At 31.6% G+C, this 17,350-nt stretch overlaps 1 protein-coding gene across 2 annotated transcripts; it reads left to right on the top strand.

Annotated features, from left to right (window-relative positions):
- Window positions 1–1,433: 1,433 nt before the first annotated feature.
- Window positions 1,434–12,279, top strand: LOC108203178 (carbonic anhydrase 2). 2 transcript variants are annotated; one of them, XM_017371950.2, is made up of 10 exons: window positions 1,434–1,698; window positions 3,000–3,094; window positions 8,600–8,661; window positions 8,888–9,016; window positions 9,640–9,688; window positions 9,772–9,888; window positions 10,457–10,510; window positions 10,987–11,072; window positions 11,708–11,813; window positions 11,982–12,279. In XM_017371950.2, exons 2-10 carry the CDS (start codon window positions 3,047–3,049, stop codon window positions 12,144–12,146), a joined length of 816 nt encoding a protein of 271 aa, XP_017227439.1. In that variant the 5' UTR covers window positions 1,434–1,698; window positions 3,000–3,046; the 3' UTR covers window positions 12,147–12,279. The 2 variants fall into 2 exon arrangements, with proteins under 2 accessions (XP_017227439.1, XP_017227443.1); XM_017371954.2 differs by lacking the exons at window positions 1,434–1,698; window positions 3,000–3,094 and adding an exon at window positions 7,940–8,091.
- The last annotated feature ends 5,071 nt before the right edge of the window (window positions 12,280–17,350 follow it).

Raw genomic sequence — 17,350 nt, 5'->3', positions numbered from 1 at the left:
TACTTTTATTTATTTACTGTATCTATTTATTGGATGGATAAGAATGAACTGTTTTAGAAATTGGGATACGAAATTAGTAACTATGGGCATGAAATGGGGCTTGTCTTCTGTTTCCAGGTTCTGGGCGAGTGTCTCCAGAATTATCATAAAATAAAAAACATGTTTCTAATTATAATTTACTAATTATTTTGTTAAGAAAATTAGAACTGAACTTGGTTGTCTACCGAAGAAAAAAGGATTCAACGGCGATATGATTCTGCGTTTGTTCAATTTTGATTATATATGCAAATGACTTATGGTTTTTCATTATTGTTTATTTTCTTTTTTTTGAAAAAAAACTGAATTTATTAATCGAAAAGATCTTTTATCACGTCTGTTTGTGCCGTTATTAAAATTTTATGAATTTATTTTTAAATTTGTCCATAAGGTGTCATCGAAATTATTGAATTGAATGATATAAATTTATAATTTTTACGGATTTATGTTGACACCCATTATTATTATACTTGGTTATTATGTATTTAGTTTGGCATAAATATCATTGGAATTGATATAATATTGACATTTATCTGATTCCGAATCATACACATTTTATTGTGACACAAATATATTGGGCTTGATGTGCCCGAGCTGGATCTCTTCCACCTGTATTTTGATTTTTCAAAGCCCATGTTTGATAACTATGTTCATGTTAAGAAAGCCCAATACATGTCCTTTATATTTTGACCCAAATGGCTCAAAACTTTCTTGGGACTCTTTTAGGGCCCAAACTTATAGAATGATTTCGAATTTACGAAATTTATATCCACCCGATCTGAATTTAAATTTCTGACTGGTTGTACTCAAGATTGACCCTAATGATTTATTTTATTCAAAATCATTCCAATTTTTTTACGCGATTCGATATTAATTTATATTCATTCACTTTATTGAAAAGAATCTTTCTTATATGTGTCGAACGAAACACAATAAACGTTAAATTCGATGAGTTTGGTGGATTTATATTGATGAAATTGGTCGGCATGCAAGAGGTCCATCCATATTTATAATTAAATAACCAATAAAAATGTATCAAAAGCATAGAAATTTGTGCTTATTGTGTGCTCATGACGCATCATAGAAAAATCGTATTTAAAAGTGTGTTTCATTTATTTTTTTTTGACAAATATGGCTTATAACCTTACAAATGAGTATATGTTCTACGAAACTCTCGGAGTGAGCCAGGATGGAACCCCCGGACCTGAGACGACAGATGATAAGCTCTTTATCACTGACCTATCCAACCGTGATCAAAACTCAAAAGTGTGTTCCATTTTTAATCAACAAAAGGGTCACTCAAATTTTAGTAATTTTTATTTTTTAAAATTCACAACGGCATGGGCGATGTGGATACGAGGGACTAATTCAACGAGTGGCATTGGCCATTCACAACTGCCCTTTCGCTTTCTCTATCCAATCTAGATAACCACCCTACATTCCTCTCCTTTTGTTTCTGTAACTAAATTCTTCTCCCGATATAATATATTATACGCACAAATCTTATAAAAATTTACCAATTTTCAGATATTAATTACGTATTCTATATTCGGAAAAGCCCTTTTTTTCCCTCTGTGGTGTCTCCTTCATTGTCACTTTACAGGTCCTCCACAACAAATTATATTTTACTCCGTTTCTGTATTCAACGGTCTACTAATTAAGGTACGTCCTAGTCTTCTAAACGCTTAATTGTTTGTAGACTTTAAGTGGATTATTCTTCGAATATTTGTCTTAGTGTTCATGTTGCATGAACTTTTGCATGAAAACTTCAAATACAATTCATATTCATATTCTAATTTCTAGACGGTGATAGTTTGGGTAGGGTGATTATCGGTGGAATCAGAGAGGGCTAGTTTTAGATAGAATTTCGTCTCGGAAGATATTTAAAAATTAGTATTTAAAAAGTTAAACTCACTCTAATGTTAAAACTAGTGAAAATTTTTATTTTAGATTTCGAAGTTATAGTGAAAAGATAGTGACAATTGGCATGAGTTGAGTTTTATTTGAGATTCTGATTTCGCTAGTGTGTAGGATTTGATAAGTTAGTGAAGAAATATGAGCCGGTCATTGTGTGGAGAATGACAAGAAAGAATTCATGCGAATTTTGAACCTTCAATGTGATATAGAGAAAGGGTTTAGAGTAACGAATGTTCAGGGTTTTCGGGTAGTTAGATAAAAGTGCATGTTTGTGAATTATGCTTTATGTATGGTGTTGATGATTATTCTCAATTCGTTTTCTTCTAATTTTACTATTTCAGTTACTAATTTCATTTATACATGATTTTTTGTATGTATATAAATCATAAATCATTTAATTAATAGTTTATCACATTACTTAAAAAGAATGTGAAATGCGTAATGAAGGATAACTATTTTAAAAATTATAACTTATATAATATAAATTCACACTTTAGAAATATATAGCCTAACTATTATAACTTGGGATATTCACCATCTCTCCCTTAGATATGCTCTTAAAATTCTCAATTAAAATCCTGGAATTGAACCGGATAGTAAAAAAAATATAAATGTTAAATATTATAATTAATTTCAGGTTTTTAAAGTTAATGAATGCATTTTGTCAAAAAAATAAAAGAAGAAGAAGTTATGTGTAAATCTAATAAAATCGTTGGAAATAATATTTAACAAAGTTAATCATTTTATAAAATCCTATAAATTTAGTAAACATTGGGTAGCATCAAATTTTAGATTATTATTATTATTATTATTTAAATCTTTTTTTTGAGAAAATTATTATTATTTAAATCTTAAATACCCGTTCAACCAAATTTATAATGAATATCATCATATTTAAAATATATTTTGTATTATTGGAAACGTCTAATTTTATTGGATACGTCTAATTTTTTTTTTTTTTTTTTTAATTTTGAAATTTGGATACGTCTAATTTGATTGTTATCATCTATGTTAAGCGGAGCCTGCACCATAATTTTATCACACAGGTGAAAAAGTTTACCAGAGAAGAGAAGATTAAACACAAGTTGGAAAAATGAAGAAGTGCATGATGATGTGCTGTGGTGCTTCGGTGAAATCCCAAGTAAGATCATATGAATTTTCATATTAATATAGCTAAACAATTATGATATTCGTATATGTATTGAACGAGTCATTGATACGACTTTATCCTATATAATCTCAAACTTTAAGTTCGGCTATCCTTTAATATCTAAGATTATATAGGTTTTCTTTGTAAGTTAGAAATTTGAGAAAAAAAATTAGAGATTTAGACTATGCGAGAGTTTTTTTTTTTAAGGGACTGTGCGAGAGTTTTGAATATTTGAATAGTTTGATTTTGATATTTGATAGGTAATGGATTAAATAAGTTTTAATTATACAAACTAATTTTGAGAAATTACATAAGAAGCGTTTTTTCGGTTAAAGATTTGCTATTTGCGTGCTTTAAAATTAAAATATAAAAATAAATATTAGCCAAACAATTTTATATTAAATAATTAATTCAATTAATCAAAACCGATAATTCAATCCATTAACAACTAAAAATTACTCTCTAACGCATTATTATCAAGTGAAAAACAAATTCAAATCTATTACTAACTAACTGATAATTAACTTTAACTGATGAATAAATTCACAAATTTTAATATATTTATAATTTCGCTTAAATATTAAAAAGAGTTTCGTAAATTATAACAGCCCAAATCTTATATATTTGACGCTCTCGTCGAGTCTATAATCAAATTTATGAAATTTGGATATGTATTTTTGCACCTTCAATTAGGTAGAGCTCCGATATCATTTATAACATTTCAAAACTTACGAAATCTTACCCGTGACTTTGCACCTTCGTTGGAGTATAGTTATGATGTTATCCAATAGCATTCCAAATTTAATTCGTTCAATATCTTTGTACCATCGATCGGGTACCTTCGATCGGATATAAAAGTATAGTGATGATGTCGTCTATTACATTATACAAATCTTAATTAAATGTATACCGGATTTAATAATTCAACACAATTTTTTTCAAATATTAGCAAATTAATATATGAATTATTATTTACGCTTATAAGGCGTTTAAAGTATCTTTCTCGTTTTGTGATGCAAAGTGAATCGTCCACCCAAAACAATAAGTAAACGGTGTGGAATTTTGTTGACTATCCAATTTTCGGTTAACATAAAATATTTAATATTATATATTTCCCCAAACCAAAACACATGCTCCATGACCACACCACTCTGGAAAACTAATTATTTTTCACAATATAGATGAGAATTGCATATACGTCACCCCGTTTCTAAAAATAGGCAAAAGTAAACGGACTTGCATAATTCGTGCCAACCCCACGAAGCCACTAAATATAAGACGAACTCTATTTAAAGATAACTACAATAATTCAGCTCTATTTTATATTATTCTATTTATAACAATGCTAATGTCTATCTTATTTTATTTTGTTATTCGTATGTCACCCATTATCTTGGACGTATCGATTAAATTAATGCGTTGTAACTGAATTTACTAAATTTAATCGAAAGTGGCATTGCCTCCCGTAATGCTCGTGGAGCCACCTCACGATAATTGTCTTCTGCCGCAGAATAGAAATAGCGGGAGGTGATACATTGAAGTTATATTATTTTAATTAATTTTCTTATAAATTAATATTTTGATTAAATTTTTTTATTAAGTTATGGAGTTCTTGAATTATGTGATATTTGGTTTGTTTTGTCTGATAATTTTAGAATGGTGTATTTAATTGGAATTGTGATATTGGATTATGAAGTGTATTGCTTTGAATGAATTATATCTAATTTTGATTTTATACGAATTCTAGATTAGAATGTAGCGGTGTGAGTTTTTAGAATCTAATCACAATGCCTCGCATTTTTATGATTAGGGTGAAATTTCACTTGAATATAAAACCCTTCATCTCACGAAATACAAAAAAAATCAAGAGTAGAACACCATCAGATTTAAATGTATTTTAATTAATCTCAATTGAATATGATCAAATTTAATATCATAATTTAATATCCTAACGATATATGTTAAGATTGTTATACATATTTTAAAATATGAGCTTAATATATGTGAATTATATGAATGAAGAAATCTTCTAAAATCTTAATTGAATACATCCCCTTAAAGGAAGCAGATTGATTTAGATTTTATTCATTAGCTTGTTTTCTGTTCTGCTATTGAATAATTAATCAGAATAAACATATTTGTTTATTTGACAAATACTAATTTAACATCCTCTTATATTCTCTTATTTTTTTATTTTTTTTCACTCACTGTTTAGCACCAAGTATGAACTATTCAAGTGTCTCCTTTTAATGTCTCGAAAGGTGCATTATGTCTGTATTATTCTTTCAAATTTTATATGATCATATTTTAAGAGTTGAATTTGTTATAAGTACTTATCTAAAATATAATTACGCACAAGACAAGCTTCGTGGCTAATTCGTAGAACTTAAATAGGAAGAGAAAAAAGTTTTACCTTCCATATCCACCAATTTTGTGTTTTTGTATTAAGTAATAAATGAACTAATCAATTCTATAAACTACTAACTTTGACTTGCATGAAATGTCATTTCGAATTCAAAGGGAATAAATCTTAACATAAATTCGTGTCGACTTAACAAATTTTTTTTTTTTTAACGTAGGAAATTTTTTTTTGAAGAAAAAGAGATAATTCAATAAATAATGGCCATACGGCATCTACAAGAATGATCGAGTCGAACAAACATAGAAAAAATTAACATGCCTGTCTTCATACCCAAGATGAGACAAATAAGCGATGTTGAAATTGACGATGGTACATGTATAGATCCTTGCTCTGTGTTCACCATCTTTTTCAAAAATTCCGTTTGAGTTATCGACCACAAATGCAATTTCCGAAAGGTTTTATCGATGAATCCAAACCACTCTCACAAAAGAAGGAGAGAAAAATCACACACTCTCACCAGGGAGAGAAATCAAACTATAATCAAAACAAACTAAAACAATTAGATACGCACCACGACGCTTAGGAGATAATCGATCCACTCACAAATCCAAAAAGGCTTCTGGAAGCGAATAAGAACGAAAATCAAAAGTTTCGGTGATATAGATCTAAGAAAACTTTCCCCGAAGATGGAGATTTATTAAGAAACTCAATGAAAAAGCATGAACAATCAAAAACTAGCAATCAAACGAAAAGATTTGGGGCTTTCCACCGGAAACCGATGGAAGCCCCGTCGGAGATGAAAATAGGAGACGGCTAGAGATAAGAGAGAAAAAGAAAATTAGGGTTTTTAACGTAGGAAATTTTAATTATCCGAAAATTGGATTAATCAACGTTGCTGGTCTCTGATAGGATCATCTTATCAAGCATTATTGTATTGATTTGTGAAAATGCTAAATATTCTGAAATTTTTTATCAAAAAAAATCAGTTATCAGAAAATTTTGAAATAACTTTTAAGGCACATAACATTTTCCCACAGATTAATTATATGACGTTCAAAACAAAAATTCAATGCTCTATGGCCGCTCCTCATTCTCCATCGGGTACTATCCATTTTCATTCCTCGTAGATAGGTAATCCATGATCTATAACTCATTCGGTTTTCAATAATTATATATCAAACTCTCAACTTTTACACAATTTTTTGAATTTAATATTGTAATAATAAGAGAAAACATAAAAATTGTTGTTGGAGTTGTCAATGAATACGTTCCTATATTTTAGAAATTGGACTGTTTATCAAAGATTTAGGTGACCTTCTTATGACATTGCTAGAGATGCTCTAAGGATTTGTTTATTTAGGAGTTCTACTAAAAGTTGTTGTTTTGCCAGAAAAAGTATCAGTATAAAAGGTGTTTTCATATAAATTAGATAGTTGTTTGGTAATTTATTTTGAGTTATAATATGAAAATAACGTTTTAGATGAGGTTTGATAGTGAGATATATATTTACTTCACATAAAAATTGAAAAATAACATTTTATAAAAATATGAGAGAACCTGTATTTTAAAAAACAATTTTATGTTAAAATTATTACAAAACTGTTTTTAGATTTATCAAACAGTTTTATAATTTTTCAATAAAAATAATTGTTACCGTCTGGAATAGCAAGACCAAATGATACCGCTATACAGTAGGGGTGATCGCGTTCTGGTTTGATTCGGATTAGAGGTGGAACCGGAACCAAACCATACATTAGCGGTTTTTTAAAATTTCAAACCAACCCGCAACCAATTAACCCGGATCAAGCGGTGCGGTTTTTGATAGTTCGGTTAAGAGGATTAATTGGTTTATGACTAAGGCTTATGATCAGAGACGATGATTCATGAATAATACTAGAAAATAAAGTATTATCATTTTGTCCCCATTAAGTGCACAATCTCACATAATTAAATTAAAATACAAACTCTGGTTTAATAAAATGCATAAACTTGAATCAAAGTCGTGAATTACTGGATTGATATGAGTTGTACTTGGTATTGACAGGAGGTAACGAAACAACAACCCAGCAACCCGGCAAGTATAAATTAAAAAGTTAATATAGTTATATAAATATAATATTTTGTATATATATAATATTAAATATTTATATGTCTATGTATAAATATGCGTTTCGGTTTTATAACGGATTGGTTTAAAACACGGTTTTTTAAACTAGTCAAACCGAAATTGAAACTGAAACCGCAAATCTCATTTTGATTTCAGTTTAAATCGAATTAATATCAGATTGATTTATATAGATTTTGACGTTTAAACCAGGATCAGCTATACAGTACACGGACCATGGCCAGCTAGAAACATAAAAAATATAACTAAAAAATAAAAAACTCCCAACAACAAATAATATGGCCCGAAAAACGCGTTGGAATTGACGAAACGGCAAGAAGAAGGGCCAACTTTTCCACTTTCACAACACAAACAAATGTCACCTCTTACATTAACCACAGTAAATCATCCATTCACATTCATGTGTATGTATATATACACATGTAGAAGCAGAAACAACACAACTCATCTAAAGTCTAAACAAAAGCCAAGTTGTACTACACTCTTCTCTAACAGGATCAGGTGGGGGATACCTCTCTTTCTATTTCACTAATTAATCTTTTTTTAATTAATTATTAATCTCTTTTAATTATACTGTTCATCTCTATTGATCTCCCGGGAGGCTTTTCTGGCCTTAATTCCCGGAGTTTAATCTTCATTTCGCAGATCTTGTGATCATGATGATGATCATGTTTTCATGTTTTATTTCATGCCCAAGGTTGATTGTTCTTCACGTTTTTATGTGTATATAAGTATATTCATGCTGCTTTTTTGATTTGTTACTGTATTGAATTCTGGAATATTCATATGTGTTTCCACTTTCCACTGTTACCCTTTTGATCACTTATCATTTTATGGTGGTTTTTTCTGTCTTTGATCCTTTCCATACACATGTGTATGCCCGGCTAGTCTCGGTTACAGTCCCGACTGATGTTCAAAAATCAATACAGTATCATATGTGTATATATAAATTTGTGTATGTATGAGTTTGGAGGGTTTTTTATGTGTTGAATGTGATGATGATTGGCAGGTTGAAGATATGGAGACAAGCTCATACGAGGACGCCATTGCTGCTTTACAGAACCTTCTCAGGTACTATTATATCATTATTTTATCATTTTTTAATCATTATTTTATTTTTGTATTGGGATTCTCAAAGGGATATAATAAACTTTCTGTATTTTTCATTAGCACTGCCAAGTCTGTAAAATTTCATGTTTTGGGGTAGGACCACTTAAAATGAACTTGCGGTTATTCTTATGTTCTGACTTTTAGTTAAGTTGCGATTAAATGATTTTTCTGGGGATTCGTGTTGCAGTGAAAAGAGTGGTCTTGGGGGAATTGCCGCCGCTAAGATCAAGCAATTAACCGCTGATTTGGAAGCTGAGTTTAACCCGGTTGAGAAGATTAAGACCGGGTTCACACATTTCAAGACTGAGAAATATGAGTAAGTATAAGTACTCTGGTTTTATATGCATCTGCTTTATAAGACACTGTAGTTTTCACCTTTTTATATTCATTTTTTACAGTAGAATTTGGTGAAGTATTGTTGATTGTTGAATATGCTGTGTGTTTGTATAAGTTGTGGTTCGTATAATTATTTTATCATGTAAGGACTAAAGTGCTAAAGTAGAATTCTGAATTGTATTCTTGCATTTTGTTGTGTGACTTGTGTCTTCAAGTTATAAGATTCCAACAGCATTTTTATATGTTGGGGGGTTGGTGTTATGTATTTGACTGGAATGACATTGGTGATTTCTTTGTTGTAAGCGGCATAGTGACCTGTCGGGTAACAAGTTTGACTATTATGATGAGCACAACAATTTTTTTTTGACTAGTTGAAGAATAGATCTGGGGATTGATTTTATTTTAAGCGGATTCTTGATTCTTTGGTGTGTTCTAAAAACAAACAGTTATTGGTATGAATGGAATTGTTGATTGCTTGCGTATGACGATTATGACAAATGTTGATTGATCAGTTGTGTTTGTAAAAAGAAAACAATGGACGGCAATGTAGTGACTTTGATGGCAGGCTTTTAATTGGATACATGCCGTTTTCTCTTTTTGCAGGAAGAATCCTGAGCTGTTTGGTGAGCTTGCCAAAGGGCAGAGCCCCAAGGTTAGTGAATATACATGCCGCCCAAGAAGTATTAGTGTGATTTCCCGATCCTAATTGTGTGTTTTGCATCTAATGTCCTGCAGTTTTTGGTCTTTGCCTGCTCAGACTCTCGAGTTTGCCCATCTCATATCCTCAATTTTCAGCCAGGAGAAGCTTTTATAGTCCGAAACATTGCAAACATGGTCCCTCCATTTGACAAGGTTTGTACCTAACGAAAAAAGGTCCAGTAAAAATTGTATTAGTATAAGTTAGAGAAGTTGAAGTGGGGATAAACTGATGAAAGTATGAAACTTAACTCAATGCCTGAGATAAGGCCGGTGGAGAATAGGTTGGCTAAAGCTCAAACCTGTGATTATTTTAAGTAAGACTTTTTTGGCTTTCGTTCATGAATAAATTAAGTTGTGGTCCAATTATTTAATACTCATATGGAGTCGGTTGATCCTATATATGGCAAATGGTTTAGCAGTTCAATATATTAATAATGCCCTATGGAAATTTGAAGACTTCCTAAAATATAGGGTCAAAATTACTTTACAAGTATATCACTAACATGCATAAAAATTTTAAGATCTTGTTTTGTTGGCTGGTAGTTATGAACATATAACCTGTGTAGCTGTACCTTCACCAGAAAGAGAGATAAAGGTTTAGTTTATTAGATTAATAGATTTGAAGTCCACTTGATAATGAGTTCGATTGACTGGTTGTTAAATAATTTTTCTCTTTTCTTCGGCGTTTATTGAACACTCTTTTTGAATTGACTTGCTGCAGACAAAATACTCTGGAGCAGGGGCGGCCATCGAATATGCAGTACTTCATTTGAAGGTGAATAAAGCATTTTTATCTTGTGGTACCATACTTTATTCTTTATAGCCTTGCGGTGATCATTGAATAAGGCTAAGGTTGATTTGCTGCTCTGAGTTGATAACAAATTATAGACTATAGTGGAGAAGGGGCACGCAGCAAGTTGAGAAGTCATATTCAGATTCCCTGTTCTAGTCGTACATAATTCTCATATATTTCAACACTAAGCTCTATTAAAATTACCTTACCTCTCATCTTTCTGACCAGAATCATTTTATCGAGTACTAAATACAAAGTTGATCCCATAGTTATGGAGATCAAAAGCTGTTTATTAATAAGTTATGCAGGCTTGACCACTGATTGAACTGGAGACCCGATTTAATATGTCAGTGTAAAGTTTAACCATGTTAGGTGTTTGATCCATTATTGTTGCTTTTATTAGTAGTTGTAGTAAGCAGAAGAAGCAACCAAATTATTAAGCACTGTTTCCTTTTCAGGTGGAGAATATTTTAGTTATTGGACATAGCTGTTGTGGTGGAATTAAGGGTCTTATGTCTCTTGCTGATGATGGGACCACTGCCAGGTGACTCTCTTTGTGCATACAATCTGTAGTATCTGTTTAGAGCATAACTATATTGATGACGGATACTTTTGCCTCGACTTTATTCAATATATTTACTTGATGATTAAACTTCTTGTTAACAAGTTGTTGTGTTGGTGGTCATTGCACATATTCCATCACAAGGGCTAGACATGAATCGATTTCAGTTTTAAAACTTTGCAAGTCGAGTGCAATCTAACGTAGTGTGACACGATGTCTAGTCATCATTTAGAACAGCTATACGACTTATGATGGGAATCAAGGATGGGAATCATAGTTGCTAGTCCTCGGTGAAACTGAAAGTATATAACTTTCCTGTACTTTTTAGTCTTTTAGCAGAGTCTTTATGGTTAGATTATTATTAGGTTGAGAATTTTTTTAAACGATTTGCAAAAGAGAGGCATATCTGAAATCAGCTCATACGTGAAACTAATATGCATAAGAAAAAGTTATTCCTCCTGCGACAAGATTCCTCATGATGTTATTAAAGGTTTCGTCCTGCATGTCCTTTACATCCAGAAATGGTCTTCTCTCTTAAAAAGTTCAACTATTTGGATGCCCTGAATTGAGCAATAGATCATACAAGTTCCGATGCTGATACTCTTTTTTTTTGTCAGCGATTTCATCGAGGACTGGGTGAAAATATGCGCACCTGCCAAGGCGAAGGTGAAAGCAGAAATGGATCATCTGGCCCTTGCAGATCAGCACACAAATTTGGAGAAAGTGAGTTTTTTTGTTGTTACTTTAATAGTTTCACTAGAAGTTTGGAAACAATCTTCTGCAGCACTTTAATAGTTGGGTTTTACTTATTTTCAGTCATTAAAGTATTCATTTTATCTTTTGATAATTCAAGGCATTAATTACCTCTCTGTAAAAATAAAAATAATGCAGGAGGCTGTGAATGTATCCCTGGCGAACTTACTATCATATCCATTTGTTAGAGAAGCTGTGGCGAAGAACACTCTATCGCTGAAAGGAGGACACTATGATTTTGTTCAGGGGTCTTTCGAGCTCTGGAATCTTGATTTTAGCCTTACATCGTCGATCACTATCTGAGCACTTTTAGTTCTTTTGTGAAAATTTTCTTTACTGGTCATGTTATACAAAAATAAGGTCAGACGTTTTGTTTCATCGGAATTATGTGATACTTTTGCCCTTGGAATATATAAGATCTGGTATATTGGCAGCATTTTATTGTCTTTTCATGATTTCAATTTTCAAGACCCTCACAGCACAGAACAAAAGATGTTTTAAGAACCTGTAGTATGTACTCATCGGCCATCGCATCAAAAGTCTTATACGAACTTGAACTAATAAAACGCACAGAAGTTGGATAACCCAAGTGATCGGTTTATTCTCTGTTGTTCCGGGATATCTGGGATCGACTCTTGCTCACCCCGATTTGATTTAAAAAAATTTGATAAGTTGTGTTCATTCCAAACTAATATACTGTATGGTGTTTAGTTGATTTTTTTTACTGTAAACTCATGTTTCAAACCCATGATATGGTGTATAAGCCGAATTAAATTGTTTCTTTAGCTTAAATCTGAATGGGCTGGGGAACAAAGTACTCTATAGCGTTGGCCCAATTCATTGTTGTTTTCGACTTGAATAGACTGCTTGAACACTTGGGAACTATAAACGGGCTTCTTATTAGCTCAATGACTGAGGCCCAATTTATCATTTTTTGTGCTAATTAAGCCCAGTTCATGGTTGTTCTCAATTGATGCATGGAAAAATGATTTCATCATGTAATTTTTCTTATAAAGTTGAGTTAAAATAAGGGAATAACAATTATTTTGGACAATTAACAACTTCGGTTTTGTAGCGTCCTCAATTCGTATCTAGACATCCTCGCCGAATTCTCAAATTAAATAATAAGTTTTGTCTTTAGTTTTTCATTGGTGGTAGTTTCATTCCTTTTTATTGTTCAGCAATATAGAACTCAGTGAATTAGAAGTATATTTTTTCTGTGGAAATGATATATGTACCGATGAGATTCTCTTTCCATATAATAATTTGCTAATCTAAATATGAAGCGTTTGTGCCATCATTCCATCGATGAGATTCTCTTTCCATATAATAATTTGCTAATCTAAATATGAAGCGTTTGTGCTTTCTATTCTCGTTAATCGAATTTCATACTCTTTTATTCTTCTCTCTTTTATTACATTGTACTGAATTCAAAAATACTTTTTCTATAGTCAAACACCCTACTAACATTAACATGATAGAATAGATCTCATCTCATTATGTTCTATCACGAATCGATAGGAAATATGTCACAACTCACAACAATATGTTATTATATGTAGTAAAAAATAAGTTGATCAATCGACACCAACAAATCGACATATAAAATATTTAGACAATAAATGAATCAACAATGAATGTCAATTTTTTTTAAAATTTTTCTAGTTGGTGTTCATGAACAACACATATTAATAATTTGTATTTAAAATGATGATTTTTATGCATATATTAATAAGATCGTAGGCAATATAAATCTGTTATCTATCCAAAAAGTGAGCATCTTGAAAATCAATTTTCTTATAATGATGTAATGAACTTGTTGCCTGTAGATAACACTAAAAATAAACTACATCATTGTATTCCAGATGACCTACTGTGAGTTCTGTAAATGTTAAATTCCTGCTCACTTTGCAGGCTGCAGCTCACTCGCACCACTTAGTTTGCTGGAGGAAAAGAAACAGTGGCTCCACATTTTCATCTCTGTTCTCCTCATCATTTTCTTCGAGTGTGTCCAGTGTACGTCCCTGGCCGTAGTAGTTAAATGGAGCCGTGCTCAGAACCTCTGTATTTCACAAAGATAACGAGCTTGTTTGTCTGGGCTTCAAACCCGGATTTTAAGTCATCTCTGGTTTTAAACTGGAAAATATTTGTTTGTGTAATAAGGTATAAGTCGGTTTAAAGTTACAAATAAGTTAGTTCGAGGTATATTTTTTAGTGACTAATTTTTTTTGAACTTTTGTTTGATAAAAGTTATTCTCAAGTCATAAATTACTCATAAATCACTTTTATTTTTATTATTATATTTTTAATGACTCATAAGTCATTATTAAGTTAAAATTAGCCAAACAGACATTTTAAACTGTCAACTTATCATAAGTCACGGTAAGTCATAAATCGTAAACTCACTAAACGAGCTGAATATTTCTCTCGCTTTCTTTACGAGATGTCGATAGTTGAAATCTTATCAAAATGAGTGCATCAATGTGTTTAATTATTAAAAAAGTAAAATTTACAGGCTTCTGTTCTTCAAATTATTTCTTCTACGTAATGCAAACAACTGGACTGATGCGAATGGATCACATGACTCATGATTATATATATGTTTTAATTCACTTAATTTTTTTCGTAAAAGAAATCATATACACAATGCCCATTATCCACCTTCATTCAAATGTGCGAACATGTCAGAATTTGAAATCTATATTGTCTTTATAATGCTAAAAACTTTCTTATTTTTGTCTTCTTCAAATAGTTCTCCCCATGCCGACAAGTGATAAATAATTTGTAAATTGATCTTTCAAATGCAGAAATTTATATAAAATTCAAGCTCGCTTTGCAGGCTGCAGCTCACTCGCACCACTTAAGTTTGATAGAGGAAAAGAAGCAATGGTTCCACATTTTCATCTCTGTTTTTCTCATCATTTCCTTCGAGTGTGTCCAGTGTACTCCCTGTCCCTAGTCAAATGGAGCCGAGATGTGCTCAGAACCATTGTAATCTCGCTCGCTTCCTTTACGAGATGTCAATAGTTCAAATCTTATTGTTGATAAGATGACTGCGTGAGTAAGTTTAGGTATCATAAAGTGGGTGTTTGTTTAACACTTATAAGTCCAACTTCTGGGATTATAAGTTAGGAGCATTTATTCGTACCGTTTGTGTAATAAGTCAAGAAACACTTATAAAAAGCTAGGAATGCTAGTTTTTGTTTCAGGGTTTCGACTTGTTTCCCAAACACTTTAATAACTTATAAGTCTTATCTTGCTTCTAACTTCTATTTCACTTATTTATTTTAAGCAAGAAGCACTTATTTTAAGCTCACTCAAACTGCCCCAAAGTAAAATTTCCAGGCTTCTGTTCTTCAAATTATTTCTTCTACGTAATGCAAACAACTGGACTGATGCGAATCGATCATGGCTCATGATTATGTTTTAATTTACTTAATTTTTTTCGTAAAAGAAATCATATACACAATGTCTATTATCCAACTTCATTCAAATGTGCGAACATGTCAGAATTTGAAATCTATGCTTCTTCTGAATATAGGATCCTTGTGGTCTCTACAATGCTAACGACTTTCTTGTTTTTGTCTTCTTCAAATAGTTCTCCCCATACCGACAAGTGATAAATAATTTGTAAATTGATCATTAAAAAGCAGAAATTTATATAAATAATGGTCTACTTTTTCAAACTTCACACATTGAGTGTGTCTGTAAATTTATTAAATATCTATGTCCGATAAAACTCTCCCGACCGGCGACCAGTAACAAATTCATAAGTTCCAACTCTTCTTATTATTATTAGAAGTTTTTCCACATCGGTTGTGGAGTTGTGGGTGGTAGATAGCTAAAATGTAAATGGTTAGATAATATTAATAATACGAGGCGGTTTGTTGATGGGTAAATTAAGTCCAAAACGGATAATATCATACAAATGATTTATACGCCTTACAAATTAATATCCCCATAATAAAAGAGGATAGACTCATTATTTTAGCTATCCAATCACATTCGAGAATATTATATGACTAATGTACTATTATGCAGATTTTTCATGTTATGCACAAGTATATACTGATGCTATCTTGGACAGCTCTAGCTGTATATCAAACTCCGAAAGTAATACTCCATGTGATACTTTAATTTTTTTTCGGTAAGAAAGAAAAAGGCGACCATATGTTCGTATACATTCAATTTTCAGGTTCGTTATTATGGAAATTTGATTTCGAAATGTAACTATTTTCCACCTTACGTGCAGAATCAGCTTTTAAAACAGGCCACCAATTTTCTTTTCTTTCTTCGTTCTAAATCATTCGTGCTATTTCTGCCAGTTTTGGTAAAAGTGGATTATATAAAAACAACCAAGCAAATTTGATTGCATGCGGTCATGTGATGGAAAATGAGATTCGATATTGAAAACATATTAAGGAATAGAAGCTATGATTCAAAAGAGATAATATTACCGACACAAATCTTCTACCGACTAATTTATCATTTGAAAAAAAATTATAAGGTACTAGCTTGATTATTCTAACTTGACTAATTTTTGAAGACAACATGCGAAAGAAAATGAAAATTTACTATTTATCATTTGAAAACAGGTTACGACACAGTGACATGATTATTCAATCGACCAACTTTCGATAATGACTTGACTATTGAACTGACTAATTTTCAAAGACAAAATGTGAAAGAAAATAAGAATCTACAGTCTAATTTATCATCTGAAAACAAGTTACGAGACAATGACATGAAATTATTCTATCGACTAATTTTCGACAGACAATATGCGAGAGAAAATGAGAATTAAATTTTTACATATGAAAATTGGTTACGAAATAGTGATAAGACCATCCGACTAATTTTTGAAAAAGAAGATTCACCCTTCAAATCCTTGATCAAAAACATCCATGCATGTGGTAGGTGGATAATTATGCATTGAGCCAAACGATAGCTATACAGAGCATGTGAAATACATAGCCCACAATTAGAATCAAGGAATGATCAAACGAACAATCAACAAAACCGAATTATATTCCACTACTGAAGGTCAAAAGGATTTGGCAAACATGCACCAGAAAACAGATCTTTAATACAGGCACTGAGCAGTGAACACTCACTAGCTCAACACACCATGCCTGCTGCTCTGCAATTGCTTTCATTACATAAGTTTGCCTTTTAAGTTTACTCACCAGCTGCTGAGTCCAAGGGTCTTGCCAAATATATGATACTTCTGTGACCACCAGTATTAATGTGCTTGAATTTTCAGGACCCCGGCAGTGAAATCGGTTCCTGTTATCCGAGTTCATTATCTTGCAATCGAGTAGAGAAATTAAAGTTTCGATGGAAATTATGTTTTAGTATTTAAATTTCCGTAACTGTGCATAACAAATCAAAATGTTACATATAGTAATGTTCTAATGGAAATTTATTGCTAGGAGATTGTTCATGCAATTGCATGAAGACGAGGCCAGTGAAGACTCCAGTCTCGACTGAATCCATAATTTAATAAA

This window comes from Daucus carota, chromosome 9 (genome assembly GCF_001625215.2).
Source record: "Daucus carota subsp. sativus chromosome 9, DH1 v3.0, whole genome shotgun sequence".
Lineage (NCBI taxonomy): Eukaryota > Viridiplantae > Streptophyta > Magnoliopsida > Apiales > Apiaceae > Daucus > Daucus carota.
The sequence above is the reverse complement of the archived record's forward strand: the minus strand, read 5'-3'. Positions and strand labels throughout refer to the sequence as shown.